General features: G+C 53.6%; 1 protein-coding gene across 2 annotated transcripts in view; it reads right to left on the bottom strand.

Annotated features, from left to right (window-relative positions):
- The window catches only part of RASA4B (RAS p21 protein activator 4B), a 47,267-nt gene that overhangs the window by 17,813 nt on the left and 5,291 nt on the right, over window positions 1-24,163 (bottom strand). For both annotated transcript variants that reach the window (XM_024207645.2, XM_024207646.2), the window contains exons 2-6: window positions 15,358-15,414; window positions 12,020-12,133; window positions 8,956-9,017; window positions 6,577-6,706; window positions 220-301 (exon numbers count right to left, since the gene is read on the bottom strand). In XM_024207645.2, coding sequence (XP_024063413.2) covers window positions 220-301; window positions 6,577-6,706; window positions 8,956-9,017; window positions 12,020-12,133; window positions 15,358-15,414 — 445 coding nt within the window. The remainder of the gene's footprint in view (window positions 1-219; window positions 302-6,576; window positions 6,707-8,955; window positions 9,018-12,019; window positions 12,134-15,357; window positions 15,415-24,163) is intronic.

The raw sequence follows: 24,163 nt of genomic DNA, 5'->3' as shown, positions 1-24,163 counted from the left end.
CCAGTCCCAGTGATGCTCACATGTAACTCACTGATCCATCCAAGAGTAACCTCCTCCCCTCATGCTGTGTCCACGAAGGGAACAAGACCCACCATGCTGATTCCCTTCTCCAAGGGGGGAACCAGGGATGCAAAGGCAGAAGGGAGTTTCTAGCATGGGCTGCATTCCTCCCTGTTCCCACAATGGACTCAGACACCCCGCCCAGCTCTCTCGACTCACCGAGCTCTCCTGGGTCTTGCTGTTGTAGCGAACTCTGACGAAGGGATCGGAAGCGCCGTTCCGGTCTTTCCGAGCCAAATCCCTGCGAGAGAGGAGGAATCAGAAGGGCCTTGGCACAAAAGAGCCTCTGACTCGAACTGGCAACATTTTCCAACGGAAACAGGTCAGTGCAAAATGCAGATTAAGGTCGACCGAAACATTTCGCCAATCGGTGGCGGCCCAGAACCAAACTCATTTTGGACACGGTTCGTTTGGACGTTTTCCAAGTGACTTTTTATTTAGAAATCTCCTTCAGTTTTTTCCCAACGTAAAAAACATACAATTAAAACAAAAATGCTCAAAATTTAAATGAAATGTTTCATTTTTGTTGGAAATTTTCCAAAAAAAAAAAAAAATTTTTGTTGTGGGTCAACCGGAAACAAAACAAAAGAGGTTTTTTTGGAACTGCCATTGAACGAAAAACAAAACAAAAATCAGTTCTGCCTGTTTTAGGGGAACCTGCAAGATCCTCACGCTTCCTACCGAAAGCACAAAGGAACGGGGGCCAGTTCATGGTGCGCACCATAAAGGAATCTGCTGCTTAACCAAAGCAGCTTTCAAATGCGTGGTCCCTCCTCGGTTACTCCTGGCTGCTGCATGCGTACAGGGCCAGAGGAAGGAAGCGGAACAAGCTGCAAGTCCATAACTGGCGTGAATGTTGATGGGAAGGTGGGGGAGTCACGGATCCAGGGAGGGATCTCCCACGTGCCCCAGTCAGGGCTAGGAGAGAAGGGCAATAACTTCATTCCCCATGGGCTACCAGCTGCTTCCACAGAGCTCCTGTACGTGTCACACAGGGCTGTGGCGTGAGCAGGAAACGCTGTCCCAGGATCCCTTGGTGGGGTAGGGCCATTGACAGGTGCAGGTCTGGCAGCACTGGGCGATCCAGACTGGCCACCGAAAGCCGCCCGCGGCGTGGCATCCCGGGGTGCCAGCTGTTGCTTGGTAACCAAGGGCTAACTGCAGCTCAGTGTCCCCTGCTCTTTGTATGAGCGCTCGGGGGAAAGCCAACAACAGTGGTGCTCGGGGGAAGATGGGAGAGAACTCCTTTGGGAGCGTCAGGCTAGGCTCCCCCGGTCATGGGAATTGCAGACTGGTCCAATAGCCCGTCTCTGGGAGTGGCCAATATCAGCTGCTTCAGAGGAGTCATCTTTCTAACGCCCATCAGTCAGAGGCTAGCTGGAAGAACGAGAGTTTACATTCCTTCCCACCTTTCTCTTTTCTTTTTTCATCCCCGCTATCATAACCCTGGAGCTTCTCATTATTCATATATGGCCAATCCCTTTCGCCATCCTTCTAAGCTCTTGGCCTCCGTGACATCTTGTGGCAAGGAGTTCCACAGGCCAACTGCACGGTGAGTAAACACTTATTTCTTCATGTGTGTCTGTCAGCGACATTCCTTGTACTTACATTGCAAGACAGAGTGAACAGAAAGGCCTGATCTACCTTCTCTCTATCATTCGTTATTGCAGTGTGTCGCCTTGCTCAGGTAAGCGGGCCTCTCTTTCGCGCTCCTTTTTCCAGACCTCTAATCATTCCTGTCGTCTGAGCCCTCTCTACTCCTGCGCTATCCTTTTCAATGTCGCGTGACCAGGGGGGATATATTATTTCAGATAAGGACACGCTACCGATTTATATATCATCATCATGCTAATTTCGGGAATGTGCTTCACTCCAGGCCCGAGGCAGCGTTCTCACTCTTTTGTTGCTTACGGTAACTCGGTCTGATCTCTGGCTAGAGACGCCCTCCCTAGAGGCAAACCCCTTGCTGACTGCGTCTGTGCTTGGTCTCTGCAGACCCAGCGCAGCTGCTGACACTGATGTGTTAGAAGGCGGCATGAAATTGATCAGATGCCAGCAGAATTTGCAGTAGAATTGTCTGATGAAATATTTCTACCAATATGCCTTCTGGCTTTATAACCTATGGAGACACATACGCCCCCCCAAAGTGCCCTTATTCCCCCCCCCACACACACAAGTCAAAATCCAAGCACCACTCCAACTAAGGCTCTCTGTAGCTAGACAAATTATTTCCACATGGGGCGTCCCCCATGTCTTTTCAGAGCAGTTCAATGGAACCCTTGTGGTTTTGAAAACGCGGCCAGCCTGGTTTATTACCCGCTCTCTGCAGCACTCTTTAGCAAGACAATTCCCGCCCGCTTTAAACTAGACCAAGAGATTATTTCCACTGACGTAGGTTTTCCATGGCAAAGTTCACGTTGCGGGGTGCTGACAAACTGGGAATAAAATGCTTAGGGCCTTCTGTAGGTGTATTTTTAGTCTGGATGGCTTAAAATAAAGGAACGACGGGCCAAGAAAGAACAAAAGCAAAGTCTCAATGGCAGAGCACAGCGTGTGTACGTGTGACCCCCATGACACCCCCTTCATATTCATTTCATTACAGCCGAGTTCGCTCTGCCTCCCACGCGCCCAGCTTTTCCCTGAGATCTAAACACGTCCATGGTTGCGTCAAAGCACTTCTGATCACCTACACGATCCTTTATTAACAAGGCAGAGCTCGGCCGACCCCACTGTTCAGAATTCAAATGGCAGAGATCCCTCTGTGATGTTGTTTTAACCGGGGTTGATGTGTGCAGGGCTCCAGGGCATTTTATGAAGGATGATTATTTGCCTTAGAGAATTGGCAGGTACAAAGACTAGTGGGGAAGACGCATTTCCACGCAGTCTCTCTGACTCATACGGGCTGGCTCCTCAGCTAGCGCAAATCAACACACTCAGCAGAGCTCCCCAGAAGGAGCGGAGTGACGCCAGGGACAGAAGCTAAAATTAGCCAGACACCCAAACCAGAATCCTCCTCTTTAATTAGGGAATAAAAGAGACTAACGCGTTGCAAGTGCTCCCTTGCCAGAATCCACAGGGCGGGTCGGAGCCATGTGACCAGTGCCATCCGCATGCAGGGTGAGTCACCGACTGCTAGCCAGGAAAAGCCACCCGCTGCTGCCGGGCTTACGTGTGCCAAGCATCAAAGCCACACGCAGGGTCGGCCAGTGAGGCGCTTCCCAGAGCGAGTCAAAAAAGGGGCTCGTTTGTTTCATGGGGAGTCGCAGGTTCTGGCACTCGCCCCTAGAATTTGCACTCGGCGCTTCCCCCAGGAGCAGGGAGATGGGGGGGGAGGGGTTAGCTGACATGGAAAATAATGAAGCCCAATAAAACAATAATGGGGCAACCCACAGACTCTTTGATGATGCAGTTCAGTGATCGGAGAGGCCAACAGAGCAAAGAGGGGGGCTGCCTTCTCTCCTCCTGCCCCACCAAAGAGGGACTAGACCCACACCCACGGGCTGCAGTCGATATCAGGACCGTAGGTGCTACCACAGTATGAATATTAATTCCGTATTGTTCGTTAATAGAGAAATAATACCACCACTACCGACTGCTGCTGAGTACCTGGGTAGGTGCACGCCAGGAATTTGCACTTGGGATGGAGTAGAGGAATCACTGCGTACTGAACCAATATCCCAAGCGCACCGTGCCCCGGGGGTTACGTGTCACATAGGACGTGCTGCCTTTCAGATGAAAGAGGCCCTGAGCACTTGTGCTCATTAGGATCCCCTGGGAAGAGAAAGCCCAGGATCCTGACCAGATTCCTCCCTAAATTCCCCCTGCAATGTCACTTGGACAAGAGCAGCCCGCAAAGGGAGGTGTGTCAGGATCCCTGCCCGCAGGCAGGCTGGCTCAGAGCAGGACAGAAGACAGCTAGTATTAGAGATAATCACGCCATGCGGCCGGGCAGACACCAGAAGGAAATTGTGTCCGAATCTCTCCCATAGGCATCCTGCTGTACCCTCCCCACGTAGCCCTTGGAACAAGGCTCCTGGGCATTAGACTGACTGCGATTAGAGACCGGCTGGTCATTGCTCTTGTGCAGGGTACTCCCCACAGAGCCAGTGGAAAGGTCAAGAGAGCGAGGGGTGGGGGGGAAATCATGCGGAGCGGTGAGTCACAGGGAAGGGAACTCCACGCAGCTGGCTGGCTTGGGGAAGCGGATTCCCTGCAGCTCCCCGGGGGCTTCTCCTCCCCCCTGTGCCTGGCTGACAGCGCAGGCTGGGCCACGTGGCTGCTCTGAGGGGGCGGACTAGAGAGCTGCCTCAAGGGCGTTCTGCCCAAACAGAGCGCTGGCTTCCCATCTGCGCAGCCTTCGCGGGTCACCGAGCCCCGACTAGCTAATGCCTGGGGAGGCTGGTACCCTGGAGCAAACGCCCAGCAGCAGCCGGCACAGTCTCGCCCACACCACAGCAGCAAGGCCCCCTCGCCAGCCTGGCACTGCCCGCAGGCCCCGAGCCTCACGGCTCTGCAATGGCCGAGTCAGGGCCAGACATGAAGCGGTCTCCAGGAGCGGAACCCAGGCCCCGGGGAGGAAATGGTTACGCAGAGACTGAACTGAGGAAGAAGAGGCCCGTCCTTGGGGTCACTCACCTGGAGCCAGCGGGATGGATCTGGCCCTGCATTTTCGAGTCGCCAAAAGGTCTTGCACACATCAGCCCATTATCCTGCCCCTGAGCGTCTTCACTGCAGAGTTAACCCAGGCTCTTACCCAGCTGTTGCCCTCAGCCCCCCCCCCCCCCACCCCCCCCCCACTCCCCGGGAAAGCACCAGAGAGCAGCTCAGCTCACTGCAGTGCTCAGAGCCATGGGCCGGGCCCCCAGAAGTCCTAGTGACTCACCCAGGGGAGCGCAGCACCATGAGCGCCCAGTAACCGGGGCTGGGCTTTGCAGTGGGGCTGCTCACACCCGGGGCCGATCGCCTGGGCTAACTCTGCAGTGAAGACGTCCCCTTTGTTCCGTGTGGCATGAACCCTCCTCTCCCTGAGGCAGACGGGGCATCCCACACCTCTGCCCATCTGGGGGGACAGAGATTCCCCAACAGCCCCGGCGGGTGGTACCCAGCCTGAGCACATGCAGCAGAGAGAACGGCAGGTGTCAGAGAAGGGAAAGCCCCGGGCAGTCGGCCTGTCCATCCCCACTCTGCCAGGGAAGAGCCGGCCCTGGCAGACATTCCGCAGCGCTTTGGCCAGCCCGACTCCAGGATGTCTGAACCCACAGGGCTCCTCCCACTTCCCTGGGGACCCTCTTCCACAGCCGAACCTCCAAGGGCAGGAAGCTTTGCCTGATGTTCATCCCCTCCATCCCTCCTAGCGACACCCCTTGGAGCTCCCCGAATAACTCCTTTCTGCCCTGCATCCCTCCAAGCAGCGCCAGGCACCACGGCCCCACCTAGTCATTTTCTAGCCAAGCCAACCTTTAGGGCAAAACCAAGACAGCAGTTGCCCACCGGTGGTCCCCGCCTGCATCAGATTCTCACACAGCCTGTCCCGTTCGTAGCAGCAGGGGGTCTTGGGACTCATTTAACAGGGGCTGTGATGGAGGGAGCTCAGCTGGGTTTGCAGGGAAGATTAATGCCTCATTAGAAACGCCTTTTCAGTCCAGCGCCTGCTATTCTGCCAGCTGCATCAGGGATTCGGACGTGCATCGCGTGTGCTGTGCGCACAAGGACAGCCAGGATGGAGCAGACACAGGGTCCATCTTGCCCAGTGTCTTGTCCCCAACTGGGGCCCAGAGCAGCCATTGCAGAGGCAGGGACAAGAGACCCCAGAATGGAATAATCTGGTCCCAGAGGAAATTTCGTCCCAGCCCCAGGCACTTACTGGTTGATCTATGGCCTGAAGCAGGAGGAGTTTTAGCCTTTTTAATGGAACTTTCTCAATATCCAGATAAACATCTGATCCTTTTCCAAATCCTGTTAAGCTATTGGCCTCAGTGACATCCTCTGGTAATGAGTTCCACAGGCCAATTATACTCCATGTAATAATAATACGCAGCTCCTATACAGCACTGTCATCAGCAGAGCTCAAAGTGCTTTACAAAGGAGGTCAGTATACTTAGCTCCATTTTGCAGATGGGGAAACTGAGGCATAGGGAGGGGCAGTGACTTGCTCAAGTTCACCCAGCAGGCCAGTGGCAAAGGTGGGAATAGAACCCAGGTCTCTTGAATCCCAGGCCAGTGTTCCAGCCACTAGATCACACTGCCTTCCCTGTAACATCACTGGATGTCCCTTTGTTCTCGTTCTACTACACACACACACACACACACACACACACACACACACACCCCTCTACGAACCCCCGCCCCCTTTAGAGCCTTACTGGTACATTGCACACCCTGAGGTTTTAAAACCCTCCTCCTTTCCAGGCTCCTGATCAGTTTCATTGCTCTTCTCTGGACTCTTCCTGGAGAGCAAAGGGGCGTTAGCAGCTTCCTCTCTGCAGGCCCCGTCTCTGCCTTGCTCCACCCCCTTACCTGGCTTCAAACACGCTGCAGCGCAGCTTCCTCGCTGCGTCGCTGCCCAGGATCTCGATCTGGAGGTGGATTTCCCCCTGCACCTCCTCGTCGGGATCGATTTCGGTCAGGTTCAGCCAGCCACTGTAGCCTAGACACAGAGAGAACAGCTGGTAGAGAAAGCTGCGTGTGCCTTCCTGCCACGGGCTTGTCTGGCCAGGCCTGTTTTCCACACAGGCAAGCGGGCATAGGGAGCTTAAGCAACTTACTGACGATCAATCAATGAAGCAGGGCCTGCAATAGAACCCAGGCGTCCTGACACGCGGTCCGCCACTCTAACCACTAGGGCGCACTCCCCAGGTCTCCAGCAGCACTGCCTGGATATTAATATCTCGCTCTTATGCAGGGCTTTCCATCAGGAGATCTCAAACCGCTTCACAAGTTTTAATGCATTTCTCCTCCCAACACCCCTGGGAGGCAGGGCCGGGCTGTCCTCCCCACAGTACAGCTGGGGAACTGAGGCATAGAGAGGCTAAGTGACTTGCCCAGGGTCACTCAGGAAGTCCGTGGCAGAGCAGGGACTTGACTGCGAGTCTCACAAGGCCTCACTAGACTAGTGCCCAAACCACTGACCCATCACAGTGCCACACAGTCAGCTCACACTACCCCCCACAAGAGAGAGTGACTGACAGTGAATTTAGTGCTGGCAAAAGGCACCAGGCTTAGAGCCCAAAGTCGTCTCTCTGCAGAGCCCTTCCCCCCCCCCCCCCCGAGCCCCACGCCTAACCCGGAGGGAGAGGAGATCTGGATTTCCAGGCCCACTCAGACCCCAGCTATCCCCACTGCTGACACAGGTGCCCATCAGCATGCGCCACGCAGGCCCTGTCCCATAAGAACCGGGCCAGCAGCTCAGTTTGCAGGCGAGGCTGCCAAGCAGCCACCAAAGGGTAACGACGTTCAGTCACTGCTGGCCTCATACCAGGCCCATACCAGCGGCCTGGCGGGCAAAGGCGCTGTACCCCGTTACCAACCCCCTGAACCACCCAAAGCCTCTCACTGCTAGGGGCAGCAGGGTGGGGCAGGACTCTTTACCTGGATCTTTAGCCTCTCTGGTGTCTAAAAGAGCCAGATAGTTCCCAAGTCCTAACAAATCCGGACAGACCCTCCCATAGGGCAGCTCCCTTCCCTTTTGCAGCCTCCTCTGGGCTGGGCCCAGCTGCCCAGACAGACACACGCAGGAGGGAGGCCAGTGCAGAGTTCCCTCTCCTCACCTCCTCTACCCACGCAGCATTCGCCGCCCTTGCCCAGCTGAGCCAGCCGCTAGATAATAGTAAGCCGAGGACGTGAGCTGCCTACTCAAGGATGAGGGGACTCGGGCAGCCAGAGACCTGCATGACTCATCCCTGATATAGGTGGGAGACTGAGTTCTGATGAGCTCCCTTTTTGCCAGGAGGAAACACTCTCTGCTCCCTCTTGGCGTGCAGCCCTTCGATCCAGCTCTAGCTCGAACACGGGTGGAAGCGTCAGGAGTACAGGATGGCGCCAGTTTGCACGGAGGGCTGGCGGATCACCCGTGGGGTCTGGCAACTTGCAGCTAGGCAGTGCTCAGAATGGGGGGCGCTCTCTGCCCAGACGGAGCGGGTAGAGGCATGGGAGCCTGCTGGAATGAGCAGCTATGCTCCTGCAAGCTAGCCCGTAGCGCGTGCTCTCCGAGTCCCTGCAAAGGCTGCTATTGCTACAGCGCATCAGGGGACAGAGATCACACTCACCGACAAAGCACAATGCCAGACGGCGCACCGGGACCCAGGCTGAACTGATCTGGGGCAGCATCTTGCAGACAGACGCTTTGCGTGCAGTGATAATTAGTCGCTGCACATGGCTTGGAGACCGTGCTGATTTACAGGGGGACTGGAATGAGTGACAGCCCAAACCCCAAATCAAATGCCATTGCATTTGCCACCCCCGTTTCCCGAGGCATTGTACCCTGGGGATCTGCACAGTGCCCGGCGCAGCCCCGCTGTTTGGGATGCAGTGGCAACATGCAGCGTTGACAGGCTGTCGGTTTCACTCCCACCTAGGGGTTGGGGCAGTAGAGGGGTCGTAGTGCTTGAGGGTTCAAATCTACCCTTAGATGCAACCAGGCAAGTCTGTGGCTTTTGATGGGGCTGCGTAAATGGCAGGGGAGAAGCCGCAAGAGAAATTCTGGCTGGCTCAAGACTGCGCTCGGCTGTGGGGTCGAGTCTGGCTTTCATTTCCACCGGTGCAATCTCCCTGAAGCGGCTCTACAAGCCGCTTTCCATCGTCAGCGCGCCAGGGAACGGGACTGTGCTGTTTCATGTCTGGCAGCATGCACAGAAACCAAACCCAGCCGGACTCCGCCGGAGCGAGAATCTGCCTTACCCTTCGGATGCGCAGTCAGCACGTCCCGAGTGACACAGACTTTCCCGATAACATCATCGCGGCTGGGGAAACAAAACAAAGCGCCTCGCAGTGCAGGGGCCAAGCCAATGTAAAACCTCGACACGCCAAACCCCTGCAAACAGCCGGTTCGAATCCCCAGGTCAGAGCCTGACCCTATGGCTCAAGTTCAGGGGTGGAGCTAGCTCGCTTCCTGGTTCAGACATGGACAAGCAGGGCCAGCTCTAACTTTTTTGCCGCCCCAGGCAAAAAAGGAAGAGCGCCGCCCTGCCGTACCCCCCCCCCCCCCCCCGAGCGCCGCCGAAAACCCCCCCTCCCCCCAGCACCGCGCTGCCCGAAGCCCCGCCCCACTCCAAGCACCGCGCCGCCCTGCTTTGGCCTCAAACCCAAGCCCCATTCAGCCAACCTAGTTCCAAACAGCACTTTCCATCAGCAGGTCTCAAAGCTTTACAGAACAGGTCAGTATCATTATCTCCATTGCACAGATAGGGAAACTGAGGCACAGAGAGGGGAAGTGACTTGGCCAAGGTCAGCCAATAGCAGAGCTGGGAGCAAAACCCAGGTCTCCCAAATCCCAGCACTGTGCTCCACCCGCTAGGCCAGGCTTCCTCCCCATTCCAGCCTGCTCAGGATGCGGTCTCCTTGGCTCACGAATACGCAATGCAATTTCCCCTTTAAAGAGCCCGATCCAGAGAGATGTGGAAACGCTGCAGCTTCCTGGGATCCCCCCTTAGCCTGTTGGGATCAGTTTCAGAGAGACGCTGCTGGGCAATCAGCCAAGCCTGTCACCTGGGCACGGGGCCGTCCCCTTCCTGTTTATGGAGACCTGCTTTTTGCTGCTTCCCGGCTCCTCGCGGGGGTGAAGTCAGGGCAGAGGGGCAGTCCTTTTTCGGTTAGCTTGACTGGAACACACTGCCTCCCTCCATCCTGCCAGAGGCTTCCAACACGCTGCTCTAGAGAGAGGCCACTAATTGGGAACGTGGCAGCCTGTTGAAATTATTCTTCCCCTGTGCTGTGTGCACAATGTGTGTGTTATTGTAGGGTCACCGGGGAGCAGGAGTGCTGCACAAGCTGGTTTGCTACTGTGAGGCTGCTGGCACTGCACACACTGTTGTGTTACTGTAGGGTTGCTTAGGAGTGCTGGTTTGTTATCGTAGGGTTGTGGGCAGGTGCGAGGTGCCATTCTCACCCTGAATCCTTTGTTGTGAGAAATAAATTCCCATAAAAAGTTACACACACTTAGCAAATTCTATGTGTGCGCACACAAAGGCAGGCCCCATTGGGCTGACAGTGCAGATCTGCACCCTCTAGGTTTGAACGGCTTATTCTCTTCCATTCCCACTTGATTGTGTCCACTCTTGTGCATCAAGCGGACAAGGGGTTTCCTCTTCCATGACCATGGGGTAACCGCTCATCTGGAGTTTCCTCTCCCACGTGTTAACCGGTGCTCCCAGCGCCACACCGAACAGCCAGCCCCTTTGGCATCCGACGTTGGACCAGCATCTGTGCCCTCAATTGAATGTCAGGAGGACAGAGGGCCAAACCCCCCTGCAGGTGTGCCACCTGCAGGGGGGTTTGGCCCTCTGTCCTCCTGACATTCAAGGAGAGAGAATCAGAAACGAGGCCATCTCACCCTGCAGGGACCCCATCCCATCCCCCAGGCTAGGCCATTGTTCTCCAGCTGATCCTGATTATCTGAAATGCTCTGCAGGCAGCTAAGTGAGGAACTTGGCTCTGGAGTGGCTGATCTCCAGGGGAGCCAGAGACCTTCCCACATGGCTGAGTCTTCAGCTCCTCCATCTGCATCGCCAGCAGGAGGCATCGGGCAGCTCCTAGGATGGGGGAAAAACCCCTCACCTCGTTCACAGCTGGCAGCCCGAGAGCCAAACACATTCCATGCCCCACTCTGGCCAAGGAGCGTAGGAAGCACATTGGGCCCAAGCCTTAAATTCCTACGGACCCTACTAGAAGTAAAGATGTTGTCATTTCCTAGGCAGCTTTGGGGCCCAGTAGCTGAAAGCAAGGGGCTCACAAGAAGCCCCTCAATTTGTGGGACAGCCCTGATGCACATTCCCTCCACTGAGGTCAACGAAATGAGGATCTGGGCCCGAGGCGGCTGGTAGTTCTTAGTCCAGCCCAGAAATCACTGCAGTGGAAATGCCCTGTTTTACATGCATCGCCATTCAGGACTGCCCATCTCTCTCACAGAGCCGGGCACCACTGCAGTGAGCCCACCCTGCCCCTCCTCTGGGCACTCATACACTTCCCTGCTGCGGCTGCCCATGCCAGCTGAGTTTGCACAGGACGCGGGGGAGTTTCCCTTCAGGAGCCTCTCTCCATGGAGCCGAGGATTCCAGCGGGAGGAGGGAGTCTCCAATGCCCCGTGGCAGTCAGACACATGCTGGCGTATTCAGCATGGACGGCAGCCTGTGAATTAAGCAGTGGAAGGTTCTGAAACGATTGTTTTTCGCCTTCCCCGATGCAGCAGTGATGGTGCTGAGGGTTTGGCCTCTCCTGGCTTCAGTTTTATTTGGATTTTTTCCACCCATCCTTCTCAGAGGGGGTCAGAGGAGGGAGCAGCGAGTCAGCAGAACCCGCCAAGTCAAACACAGATCAGTCATTTCTCTTCCCTAGTTCCTTGCAGTTGAAGATGGTCTTGTGGCTAAGGCACTGTGGATACTTGGGAGGTTCAATGGCCTGACCTGTCACTGAGTCCGTGTGTGACCTTGGGCAAGTCACTTGATCGCTCTGTGCCTCAGTTTCCCATCTGTTAATGAAGGGGTAACAGCACTTCCTAGGCCTTGTCTGTTTGGAGTGTAAGCTATTTAGGGCAGGGACGGTAAGTACAGGGTCTAGCACAGTGGGGGCCTCCTGGTGCTACTGTCCTACAAACAAACAATACTACTAATGTCTAGAGAGATCTGCCATGGATATGTCCCAAGGCTAAAGTCTCATCCTGGGGAGAGTCAGGGCTAACTCCTCTGAAGGCAGCGGAGCTGCACTGGTGGGAGTGAGGAGAAGAGTCGGAGAGGCGTCTACATCATACCTGAGTGCATCTTCATCCATCACGTAAAAGGAGACGCTGTGGAAGGTGGGAGGCAGATGGACCTCATATTCCTCCCCCCAGAATGGGGATAACGTCTTCCAGACCGTGGCCGTCCTGGAGGGAAGAGGGTCCCTTTAATCACAAGTCATTACCGGGAGCGTGGGTACCCGTCTCCCAAACAACCATCCACTACTCATTGATATGTACCTCCTCTAGACACCTACCTGAGGTCTTCTGCAGTAGACATCGCAGTCGTTTTCAAGTACTCGTATAGGGACAGGGAGACACCAGCTTCCTCATGCAACAAAGCCCCACGTGAGGTGTTCTCCCAAGCTCTCCTGACCATTCATGGTCATTGAGGGTCTGTCTACGCTGCAGTGGCAGCCCAGGGTTAGGAGAACTCGAGTTAGCAGACCCTGAGTTTGTTAACCTGGGGTTTGAGTGTCTACACTCAGTTGTAACCTCAGGTTAGGAACTGTGGAGCCCTGGGTCCCAACCTGGGGCTTCAGTGAGGACCCTGCCTTATGCGGGCCTGAGCCCAGCCCCCCATATCCCAGACTTCCCAGAGCCCTCCCAAAAACGTGGCTGCTCTAGCCCTTTGTTCATGGTGCAGTGTGGGAAAACTTGACTGTCCAGAGGGCAAAGGAAGTTGGCCCGTGGAATTGTGAGATACTTTTGACAAACTCCCAGAGCATGAGTCCAGTGGGGCTGCATCTACACTGCAAAACTCAGGGCTTGAAACTTGGGTCCCGGCTTGATTCAGGTTCAGCCCCTCCACCCCTGAGGGGTCCTGGGTCTGAGCCCTGGGTTAGTGCGATTTGTGTGTAGATGGAAGGGGGGTTAGACTTGAGCCGGTGTTCGAACCCTGGGCTTACACTGCAGTGTGGACATAGCCTCAGGGACCCAGGGCACGTCTCCATAGTAGTGTGTCCTAGCCAGACTCCAGTTCCCCCTGAACTTTCAATTGGATACACTACGGGCTCTCAACCTGGGGGTCAAAAAATCAGGTTTTAGCAGAGTATGCCGAGCGGCTCTTTCTTTATGGTTAGAGGAGCTTGAGGGAGCGGGAGGATCCTGAAACTTCTCTCTATTGTAATCACGGCATGGAAAAATTTGAGACCCCACCAGATGACCACCTTCTGACTCACTGTCTGTCCTAAACCACGCTGCGATGCGAACAGCTTTTGGTCACTACGAACCTGGGGCTGGGGATTATCAGCGACCTCGCAGCAAAAGGATGTGTGTGTGACTATCAACAGCAGCCTCCGGTCTACACTAGTTAAAAAAAATAATAATAATAAAGCGCCTTTTTAAAATGTGATCGCTAACACATACTAAAGTCCTAGTGCAGACAGGGTGAGCTGTAAGCTCTAATACGGGTTAGCTGGTCCGGATCCCAGTGCAGAGCCAAGTTAGCTGGTTGAACTTAACTCTAACATGTGTTAAACTTGCCCGGTCTACACTAGCATTCTATCACCGGTTAGCCATCATACTTGAACAGCACACATCTCAGCCTTTAGCGCTGGCTTGTCACGGATCGCCGGGAAACAAAACCTCAAGTTCGTGTCCCCTCTGCTCCGAACACAGGAGAATAAAAAGCAATGTCTGCTGGAGAGGATATGAGACAAACAGGAGATGGGAAATACCTCCTTCTTGTTTACAGAACCAGCTTGGGGAGGGGTGGGAGTCGACAGTTCTACCAGCGGTTCCAAGATCAACATGACATTAATCTCTAATCAGGAGGAGGAAAAATTCATAACCTCCCTAACGGTCATTTCGCATGGGAAGGAAACGGCTCTCTGATCACTGGCTCCTAACATCCTAAACCCACAGCAAACTTTTTTTTAAATATATGGCAAATATTGTGAACTGCGCCAAGCTGCACGGAGCTCGGGATTAGTCCCCCCGCTGGCTTTTCAAGGTTCGGAATATACATGTTACACATGGAACACACATTCTAGAGGTGCAGAAGAAATCAGCGTTTGCTCCAGGGAGCACTTCAAGGGAAAAAAAACAACAAAAAAAAGCCAAACCAGGACCCCAGATCCTTAGCGGTGTCAATTGGCCTAGCTTAACTGATGTCAGCCAAGCTAAGCGGATTTGAGGATAGAGTCTGTGACGGGTTGGATCACAGAAACCCCCTTGAGAGCTGCCACCCGATGTGCAAAGACTACCCCTGCTCCTGTTTTCCCTGCCAGCTCAGGACTCCAGCACCCTGTCTTGCTGAGCCAGACACTCCCGTCTGCTCCAATACAGACCCAGGGTCTGAATCACTTGTCCCAAAGCTGCAAGTTTACCTGAAAACAGCTCACAGAAGCGTGCTTGTCCTTAGCACTCAGATGCCCAACTCCCAATGGATAAATCCCAGATAAATCCGTTTTACCCTGCATAAAACTTATGCAGGGCAAACTCATAAATTGTTCGCCCTCTATAACACTGATAGAGAGATATGCACAGTTGTTTGCTCCCCCAGGTGTTGATACATACTCTGAGTAAATTACTAAATAAAAAGTGATTTTATTAAATACAGACAGTAGGATTTAAGTGGTTCCAAGTAGTAACAGACAGAACAAAGTAAGTCACAAGCAAAATAAAATAAAATGCGCAAATCTATGTCTAATCAAACTGAATACAGATAATCTCACCCTCAGAGATGCTTCAGTAAGCTTTTTCTCAGACTGGACACCTTCCAGGCCTGGGCACAATTCTTTCCCCTGGTACAGCTCTTGTTCCAGCTCAGGTGATAGCTAGGGGATTCTTCATGATGGCTCCTCTCTCCCTCTGTTCTCTTCCACCCCTTTATATATCTTTTGCATAAGGCAGGAACCCTTTGTCCCTCTGGGTTTCCACCCCCCCTCACTGGAAAAGCACCAGGTTAAAGATGGATTCCAGTTCAGGTGACATGATCACATGTCACTGCAAGACTTCATTGCCCACTTGCCAGCACACACATATACAGGAAGACTCAAAGGTAAACAGTCATCTGCAGACAATGGTCCTTGTTAATGGGAGTCATCAAGATTCCAAACCATCAGTAATGGCCCACACTTTACATAATTACAATAGGCCCTCAGAGTTATATTTTATATTTCTAGTTTTAGATACAAGAGTGGTACATTGCTACAAATAGGATGATCACACTCAGTAGATTATGAGCTTTGTAATGATACCTTACAAGAGACCTTTTGCACGAAGCATATCCCAGTTACATTATATTCACTTACGTTGTTATAAAACCATATAGACTGCACAATGTCACAGAGTCTGCACAGAGAGAGAGAGCACGAGCGAGACCACACGAACGAGCATTAGAGAGCGCAAGCAGATGAGTCAGTTACCTGATGATCGCTTCATTGTCGATTTTCACGATGCAGTAAGGGTCACTGCTGCCCGTGCTGCAAAACAAAGACAAAATGCCCATGTTAGCACAGACTTCACTGCCCAGGGAATTTCTAACCACAGTTGCTACAAGGGAAAGAAGGCACCCAGCTTTCATTCTTCAGTCACAATGGCCTTTCCCTCCTATGCAAGTCACGGTCCACTTGTCTAAGGGTACGGCTATCCTGCTAAAATAACACCAGGGCAGCACGTCTCAGAGCCCAGGTCTACAAACTTGGACTCATGCTATGGCTTTAAAAAGATCAGTGTAGACGTTACCCCTCAGGCTGGGGTTTGGGCTCCGAAACCTGGCGGGGGTAAGGGAGAGGGAGTGTCTCAGACCCCAAGCAGGAATGTCTACATGCCTGTCTTTAGCACTGAAGCGTGAGCCTGTAGACCCCAGCTCCGAGATTCACTGCTGGGTGGTTTATTTTGCAGTGTAGACGTATCCTTAGAGTGCTAGCAGCAGGCTTCCAGAGGCATGTTGTGTTAGGGGAGGAGACTCTGTTTATTAGTTTTGGGGGGGGGGGGGGTTAATCTCATGGTTTTTAAGCCAATCTCATGACTTTCTCGAGGCCTGACTCATGGTTTTTGAATGCTCACAGTCGGCAGTTCTGGGCCTCTAAGGAAGGGCTGATACAATCACACAGCAAGAATCAGCTCTTTTGGGGACAGCGGGAGGTAAAATCCATGTACTGCCTTCCCTGCTCCAGAACAGCTCTTCTAGACCTGATCTTAGCAGGGCGATCTAGGTCCTACTGCGATGCAAATAATAAATAAGCTAATCGGAGCAGCTCAGACAGGCTATTTCTCTGAGACCCAAATGGAGCAGGCACGTCAGCTAGGCACCAGTCATTGGCACCCTAAGCTCACTAGGAAATAAAATGAACCAAAGAGTCCTGTAAACCAAGGGAAGTAAGTGGTGGATTCTCCATCTCTTGAAGTCTCCAAATCAAGACTGGTGCCATTCTGGAGGCTTTCGTCAAACACAAGGTACTAGGTGAAAAAAAACTGGCCTGTGTAGGTCAGACTACCTGGTCCAATGGGACATTCTGGCCTTAGAAATCTATGCAAGCACTTTCACCCGATAGCGTCTGGACTGAACAGAAATAAGAACGGATCCAGGATGGGGGATGGTCAGGCGCGAAGGAAATAAATCTCAGACCCTGGCTTCCTTGTAAACACAGCGGTGCCTGGCTGGGAATCTCTCAGTCCTTCTGGCTGCCAAGAAGTTTTCTTCTTTCCAAAACAGGGTTGGAAAACCCCCCGCTCTATCACCGGATCTGAGCACGTCCAACTTCCCCCATCAGGCGCTGGCTGTTTGCGACCAGTCGGCTCGAGCCAGAGTGACTTAGTGCTGCTGGAGATGCAGCTGCTTCCTGCAGTGGCAAGGCAGCAAAAAGGAGACACAGTTGGACCCCGCCCCGCTCCCCAAGTTCTGGGGAGCTCCGAGAACGCCACCGACCGGGTTCTTCCTCTCCTTCCCCCACTGGACAAACTGCACGGGGAAGTTAAGATCTGTGATATTTCCTTGACTTTACCTTGTGCCAACACTGAACCCAGGTGTCCTGAGAACTAACTCCAGGAGGCCCAGCGCCACCCCTCATCATAGCCAACGCTCTCAGTCTGGCATATGGGTCCCGTAGCACATCCAGCTACTCTCAACCCATGCCCCACACACGTTCCTAACAGCCACAAAAACTCCCGTAGCTCCCCAGGGATGGGCTTTAGGGGGCTTTCCGCACGTCCTGGAGGAGGGACATCCTTATGCCCCGAAGGAGGAAGTCCCAGTGGTCTGAGTTTGGGGGGTTAATTCCCAGCCAGGAAGGCACACTGACCGGGTCCTGACCCAACAATCCAAACGTCTGGAGTTAGGTGGTGCTGGCCTGAAAGCGACTTCTAGGTCAAGGAATAGACTAGATCCTTCTGGCACGCAGACTCAAGGTCTTTAAGGCACAGAACTCAAAGGGAAAAAGGAGAACACTGACCAGCACAAGCAGCTGCCAGAAAACCAGCAAGGTTAGGATCCATCACTCAGTGCCCTCCAAGGTTTGCGACACGGCCGGAATTCCCACTCAACAGATCAGCACGGAGGGGGAAAAATAGCCCACCAAGCGCTAATAGTGGTTCGGTGGCTTCGAGGGTCGAGATTTCAGGCAGGTCCTTACCACAACTGTGCTGCAGATATCCAGTCAAAACAATTTGCTTAGGACTAGATGCTCTTCATTAGGAAAAGGACATGGCATGAACCTACCAGCCCACAAACAAAAGGCTGCCCAGCTCAGAGGAAGCGGAAGAGGAGAGGAGACCTTTCATGCCTCGGCCGCTGGCTCACAGATGGCCCAGACCAGGACTGACTGAAAGCCACTCCCGTTTGACAGCTGCATGGGCCCCTCTGATCAACGGAGCTGGGGGATCTCCTCCAAGCTGTATTTGGCCCAGGGACGGTGGGGTTTCATTGCACAAGCATGTCCAGAAGTTATTCTGCAAGACTGCCCTGGTGGCCTAGAGCCATGTGGGGAATCCCAGGCAGATTCTGCATCCAGCCTGCTCTGTGGCAAAGCCCTCAGATGGCCTTATGCAAACCCTGCCCAGTGCGGTCTTTGGCGACGCGCTGCAGATCGAGGGGCTAACGCTGGATTCCTCCCAGCTCTGGGTTAAGGAGAACTCCGTTCAGCCTTGGACTGAGCTTGGTGATCTCAAGCCAGCCCATGCACAGTCCTCTGTTTCCCAGCACAACTCAGCCTCCATCTGGCCTGGGGCTGGAAAGGGCGTTCTGTGTTCAAAACAGGGCTCTTTAAAGAGGTGCGGACACCGATTCCAGTCTCAGGGTAACCAGGGTCGACAGCGCTTCGCGGCACCCCAGGGACGGCAGTGCTAACCAGATCACGGTCGCGCCAAGCTCCTGTGGCCAGGAAACGCAGCGCTACCTGCTGGCGACAGAGACCTTTACGTCTCCCTCCAGCAGCTCTGGCGAGGGGGTCTGTCCTAGCAGCTCTCCAGGGAGAAAAGGATTCCCAGTGTTACTTGCTGTTAAAACAAAGGGAGCCAGGCGAGGACCCAGGACAGGTGGAGCAGCTATTCCAGGCTGCCAGGGCTTTCTATTTCATCCGGAATCGATCCTACTCTGTGAGCTCCGGGGACGTGCAATCCTCCTGCACAGCGTCTGTGGTCCCCGCCGAGTGGGTGTGGAGTACGCCAGGGCCCCACCACTACCCATCTTCTCAAAGGGCACCCCTGTGCTGCAGGCACAACAGCGCCTCCTTCTGGCCTCCACCAGGCAGCTACAGCCCCCCCACACCACACCCTCTCCTGCAGGCTGCCTCTCCGCTGACCAAGCAGGGAGGGGAGCAGATCTCGACAAGGTGGTAAAGAGGCTGGTGCCACTCCGCTCCCACCATCACGGCCATGGGGAGAGGGGAAGAGTTTGGGGGAAACCAGCGCAAGTGCCCAGATACCATGGTGATGGTCACCGGACAGAAAAGGCACATGCTATGGGCCTGACCCAAAGCTCATTGACTTCAGTGGGCTTTGGATCAGGCCTATTACAGGGTCTGGGCAGGGAGAAACCAGGTGGAAAGAGCCACGTGTCCCGGTGTGCTGGACATGGTCACCCAAAGGGAGGCTAGAGGTCAAAGCAGGACCCTGACTGAGGGGAAACGGGGCGAGGAGACCCCCCCCACCCCCACTGCTATGCAGCATCGTGCTGGCTTGGGGCCTGGAGCAAGCGTAAAGCAGGGAAAGGCCAGTGGTAAATGCAGCCTCTTTGGCACATTTGCTGTTTTGATGAAGTTTCCAATCAAAGGAAGCAACGGGGGCGGGGGGGGGGGGGGGACCCAAACACGGCATTCTGCAGAACTGTCTTAATGATTTGCGGCTGGAGCAACAATTCCCTCGGCCAGCGGAAAGGTTAATTCTGCCAAGGAGCGTTAAGTGGCTGATAGACTAAAAACAAACATTAGTCGCATGGCTGCAAACTGCAGGCAGGGTTCGGGCCTCTGCTTTTATGCTAGGTTGAGTTTTTTGCCCTCAGGTGTTGTCTGCCACAAACTTACTCCCCAGAATAGCAAAAGCTGCCGTTTGGGGGAGCGGGGGGCCGGGGGGGGGGGGGGGAGGGGGGGGGGGGGGGGGGGGTAGTGGTGAGAGCGCTAAAGGAACCCACATCAGTTCAGCAGGACTGGTCTGGCAGCAGCCAGAAGGCAGGCAGCTCGCCGGTTCTGGGGGCCATTTTCAGTACCGTACGAATGCGCTGGGGGCGGGGGGGGGGGGGGGAGAAGAGCTATCTACGCCGTCGCTCGCACCCGCGCCACTGAGCTGGGCATGGTCCTAGAGCAGTGGTGGGTAGACGTGGGTTTAGTCTTACTGCGGTTTCGTTTCCTCATCTGTTTAGCATGTTGGGTGCTTCACACCCATCTCAGAGTGGGGTGGGGCGGCTGAACACAGCAGGGCGCCATTTTCAATGCCTTTCCTGAAGTTGCAGCAGCTAAATCTGTACTGAGGCACCCATGGTATGGGTACCTACGTGCCACTTTAGATAATGAAATGATTAAACTGTGGAACTCACTGCTACATGAAATCATTGAGGCCTAGACTGAAAGGGATTGAATATTAGTATGGATAAGTAAAAACAATAATTCTGAAAGTATCTCTAATTATTAGACCAAGATGAGACCTAATATGGGGATAGATTTTCCCACATCCGCTACTGTGGGCCTCTTTCTTACACCTTGCTCTGAAGCATCTGGTACTGGCCAATGTCAGAGACAGGTTACTGGACTGGATGGACCAGTCTGGCAATGCCCACGTTCTTCCCAAAGCTGGCCCCTCAGATAAATAACTGACCTTATTTATTTTAAAGAGCCCTTCTTTTTGTCCTGTTACCAGCACCATTTTCCCTGCTCCCGCCTCACTTACATTCTCTGTTATTATTTGACAACACATTTTCCAAAGCAATTTCATTTTACGGGGAGCTGATAATTTGAATCTGTGTGTTTTGCTGGAAGGAATTTCAGGTTGCTAAGAAAGTGTTTCTCCCGGCATTTCAATGAGCTACAACTGCATTCTGGACAGGTTTTAAAATGAAATCAGTGGATCAAATTCTGTTAAATATATGCCACTGCTGACAACATTTCCTGCCTTAGACAAACTATTAAGTACGTGGGGAATACATGTAGGGAATGTCAGATATGGGCAAACTAGTCTGTAGATTGTTTCTTTACATACTCCAGGTTAGATATTAAGGACCAGTTTCTAGCTGGTGCAAACCATTGTAGCTTTATTGAGGCTAATGGGGCTGTATCAATTTACATCACTTAAGTGTCCGCCCCTAGATCAGGGGTGGGCAAACTATGGCCCGGGGGCTGCATCAGGCCCTTCAGACGTTTTAATCCGGCCCTGGCGCTGCCCTTATCAAAACTTTTGTTTCAACAACCGTGAAACAATATAAAATATTAAATATGATCATATTTAGAATATCAAAGCCAAAACAAGAGTCCAAATGAAACAAGAACATGGAAATCAACCCATTTTGAAATTTTTTCCATTGAAAGTTGTGTCAAGATCAACATGCTCTCGCTAATCATTCTGATTTCAACCCAATGGCATTTTCCAACTCTTCCAATATTTCTCGGCCAGCGCCAACAACTAATGAATCAGACAGTCCTGGGAACCATTCGGCTCACTGCTCCAGAGAACGGCGGAGAGGAAGGAGGGTTCGGTGGTTATGGTGCTAGCTGGAGACCAGAGTTCAACTCCCTGTGTAACCTTAGGCAAGTCATGGCCTTACGCTACAGTGCTTAGGGTGTGAAAAATTCCAACCTAACCCCCAGTGTAGACGTGGCTAAGTCGACGGAAAATTCTCCTCTTGACCCAGCTCCGTCTACACTGTGCCACAGCATGAACTACGGAGTTGTGAATTGCAGAGAGCACCAAAGAGGTGCACTCTAACTGCCCTGCAACGACAAGGTACCTACTTCATGTTAACCCTTAGCTACCGCTGCTTGGAGAGGCGGCTTCCTACAGCAATAGAAAAAACCCTTCCACTGGGTGGGCGCCATATAAGCACCTCAGAAAGATCCTGATTGAGCAGGCATTTCAGCTGAACGGAGGAAAGCAATCCAAAAAAGGTTGCTGCAGAACAAGGTAGCACAAAAGGGGCCTGACCGACCGTAGCTGGAGAGAGGCCATTTCTAGGCTTCCTCCTAGCAGGTTTTAACGTCCCATTGTTTATGGGAAGCCATAGATCCTCAGGGGAGGCTGACAGTTTTATAATGAAATGCCAAGGTTGAGTTGTGTGCATAGCTTGCGGTGCTGGAAACTTCCCCTTCTGGGGGTGTGTTAATCATTGCTGAAGCTAAATGACCCAGGACTTCTGGCGGAGGCTGGGAATCAAAGCACCACTAAAAAGGTGCAGTGGCTCCTTTCGCCTGGATGGTTTTTCCACCATTAACTCTAAGGATGCTGGTGTTTTCCTGACTGCCAGGAGGATGGCTGCTTAACAGGACAAAGGAGCAGTCCTAAAAAATAATAGCGTCATGTTTTCTTTATAAGGCCCCAAAGCCCCCTGACTTACCAAGAAAACAGAACTAAAACCCAGGTTAAAGGGAGCAGAAGCAGGTGCCCTGGCCTGCCAAGGGACATGAAACTGAAGCTCTGCCCTCTCTTTGCAATGGATGTAGAAGGCCTAAAGGGGCTTTTCTAGGTGTTTTTTTACCGTGGCAACGTCAAATCTGGTCTTCCCTGTTTTAGCGAACATGGATAGGCCTTCCTGGACTGCAGTCGTACCTTTGCTTGCAATGGAGACTTGTTACAAAACTCATCATCCCGGGGCACCCCCGCCTGGTGAGACCTGGCATCACGGTGTTCCCGCCTCAGTTGTCCCACAATGAGCTTCGGCCTACTTTGGCCATAGAGGCAACTTGACGTCCGGCCAAGCCAGTTTAAAGCATTCAACCCCTTCCGGGGTTACAGAGTCCCTTAGTCCAAGTCTTCAAGCAACATCCAAACAAGAGTCTCCAGTCCCACAGGACTCAGCCCCCTTCCTTACAGGTGGGCTCCCAGCAGCAAAGGCCTGCCCCAGTCTACCTATTGTGGGTCCTGGGATGGGTGGGCAGAGGCCCACCCTCTTCAACTGATGGGGAGGAACCACAACGCCCAGCTGGCAAACGGTTATGGCCTTGGGGCCAAAAAAACCACAAGAAAAGAGGGATGGGAGTGTGGGTCAAGGGATCCAGAGGGGCTCACAGAGCAGAGAATCCCACGCAGCCTCCACGGTTCCTCAAAGGACTCCGAGGAGCCAGTGGACACCACCTGCCCAACCAGACTCTGCCTGGAGACGTGATACAAGGAACCGGAAGCAGAATCCACAGCCACAGAGCAAGCCCCCCCATCCAGCTTCCTCCTCCTGCTGTTCTTGTGGACGGCTCTCCTGGCCAACGCCAGGAGGAAGTGGACGGGGAGGTTTTGCAACTTTGTGGGGGCCACGGATAGCGTGTGCAAATCGGAGGAGACGTGGAGGGAAATGCAGCGGAAGGTGCGGCGAACTCCAAGGGCTCTGACTGTATTCCAGTAGCTTGGGTAACTCCAGCAGACAGAAACGGCCTTTGCTCAGATGAGACTCCAATACTGGTGTCTACATTTGTGCTAGCTAAGCAGGAGGGCAAAAACTTGAGGCAAAACTCTACCTGAAGGCATCAGCATGACCCTGCTAGGACATCTGTCCATGGAAATAACCCATGACCCCTCCTGCAGAGGTCATCTCCTTGGGATTCAGCAGGGATATTCCTCCTCTCTAGATCAGATGCACAAGCACGGTCTATAAAGGTGAAGTGACTTGCAGCCTGTATTCATGCCCCATCCTCGGCCAGGAACAAGGAGCAGGTACAGCAGAAAGGCAGAGGGGTGGAATATCATGGTCAACAAAACGGCCGCAGGAATTCTTCAACTAACGCTCCAGCTGAAGCCTCCAGGGGGCCCCTGATCCCCTAGGAATGCGCTGCTTGGAGTCTCCTAAGAATTAGCCACATCCCTCTCCCCGCGCCCTGCTGCGCTCACCTCCTCTGTAAATCTGTGGCCATACCAGGGCTAGCTAGAAATGATTTAAGCCGCCCCGCTGGCACTAGCCTGTTCCATTTTGGATGCTTTTGCGGTGCCGCTGAATGCTCCATGCATGACCTTCCATTGAGGTCCACAGGAGGGGGCGTGGGAGGGGTCAGGGTCAAAGCCACCAGCCTTCAGGCGTTAGAGCGCTGGGTTAGTGCAACGGCTGCTCCTTGCCAAAGGTGCCAAAGCAAGGAGCTGGTCAGAAGGGAAATACCTACGGTGGCTCAACGTGGTCCCCATTCGTCCCCAACAAATCCATCCCTGGTCCAGTTCCACTGGCTGCAGGGGAGAGACCCCAGGCGCGATACAGCCCAGGAAAGCAGGAGAGGCTGCCAGCCAGGACTGCGGTTCACTGGCAGAACCGTGTAGGGTGTCAGGCGTGAGGCCTTGCAGCTCCGGGCCGCCCGCGAGCGCAGCTGAGCCCGAGATGACCACTCGGCCTGACTGGCCGAGGAAGCCAGCAAGCCTGCTGTTAAGTGCACCAGCTCTAACCGAGCTCTGGCGAGTCACCACACCTGCCTGCAGCTGTGTGCTCTCCTGTGCCTGCCCTGCTCCTGCCTTTGCTTCAGCCCTGACCCTGCCTTGTTCCCAGCCTTGCTCCTGCCCAGTCCTGCTTGCCTACTGGCTTCCTGACTCCGTCTCTAACCCCTGGCTTCGGTTCCTGAG

Source organism: Terrapene carolina, unplaced genomic scaffold (genome assembly GCF_002925995.2).
Source record: "Terrapene carolina triunguis isolate 2854851 unplaced genomic scaffold, T_m_triunguis-2.0 Scaffold231, whole genome shotgun sequence".
Taxonomy (NCBI): Eukaryota; Metazoa; Chordata; order Testudines; family Emydidae; genus Terrapene; species Terrapene triunguis.
This window is presented reverse-complemented; position numbering and strand designations above follow the sequence as displayed.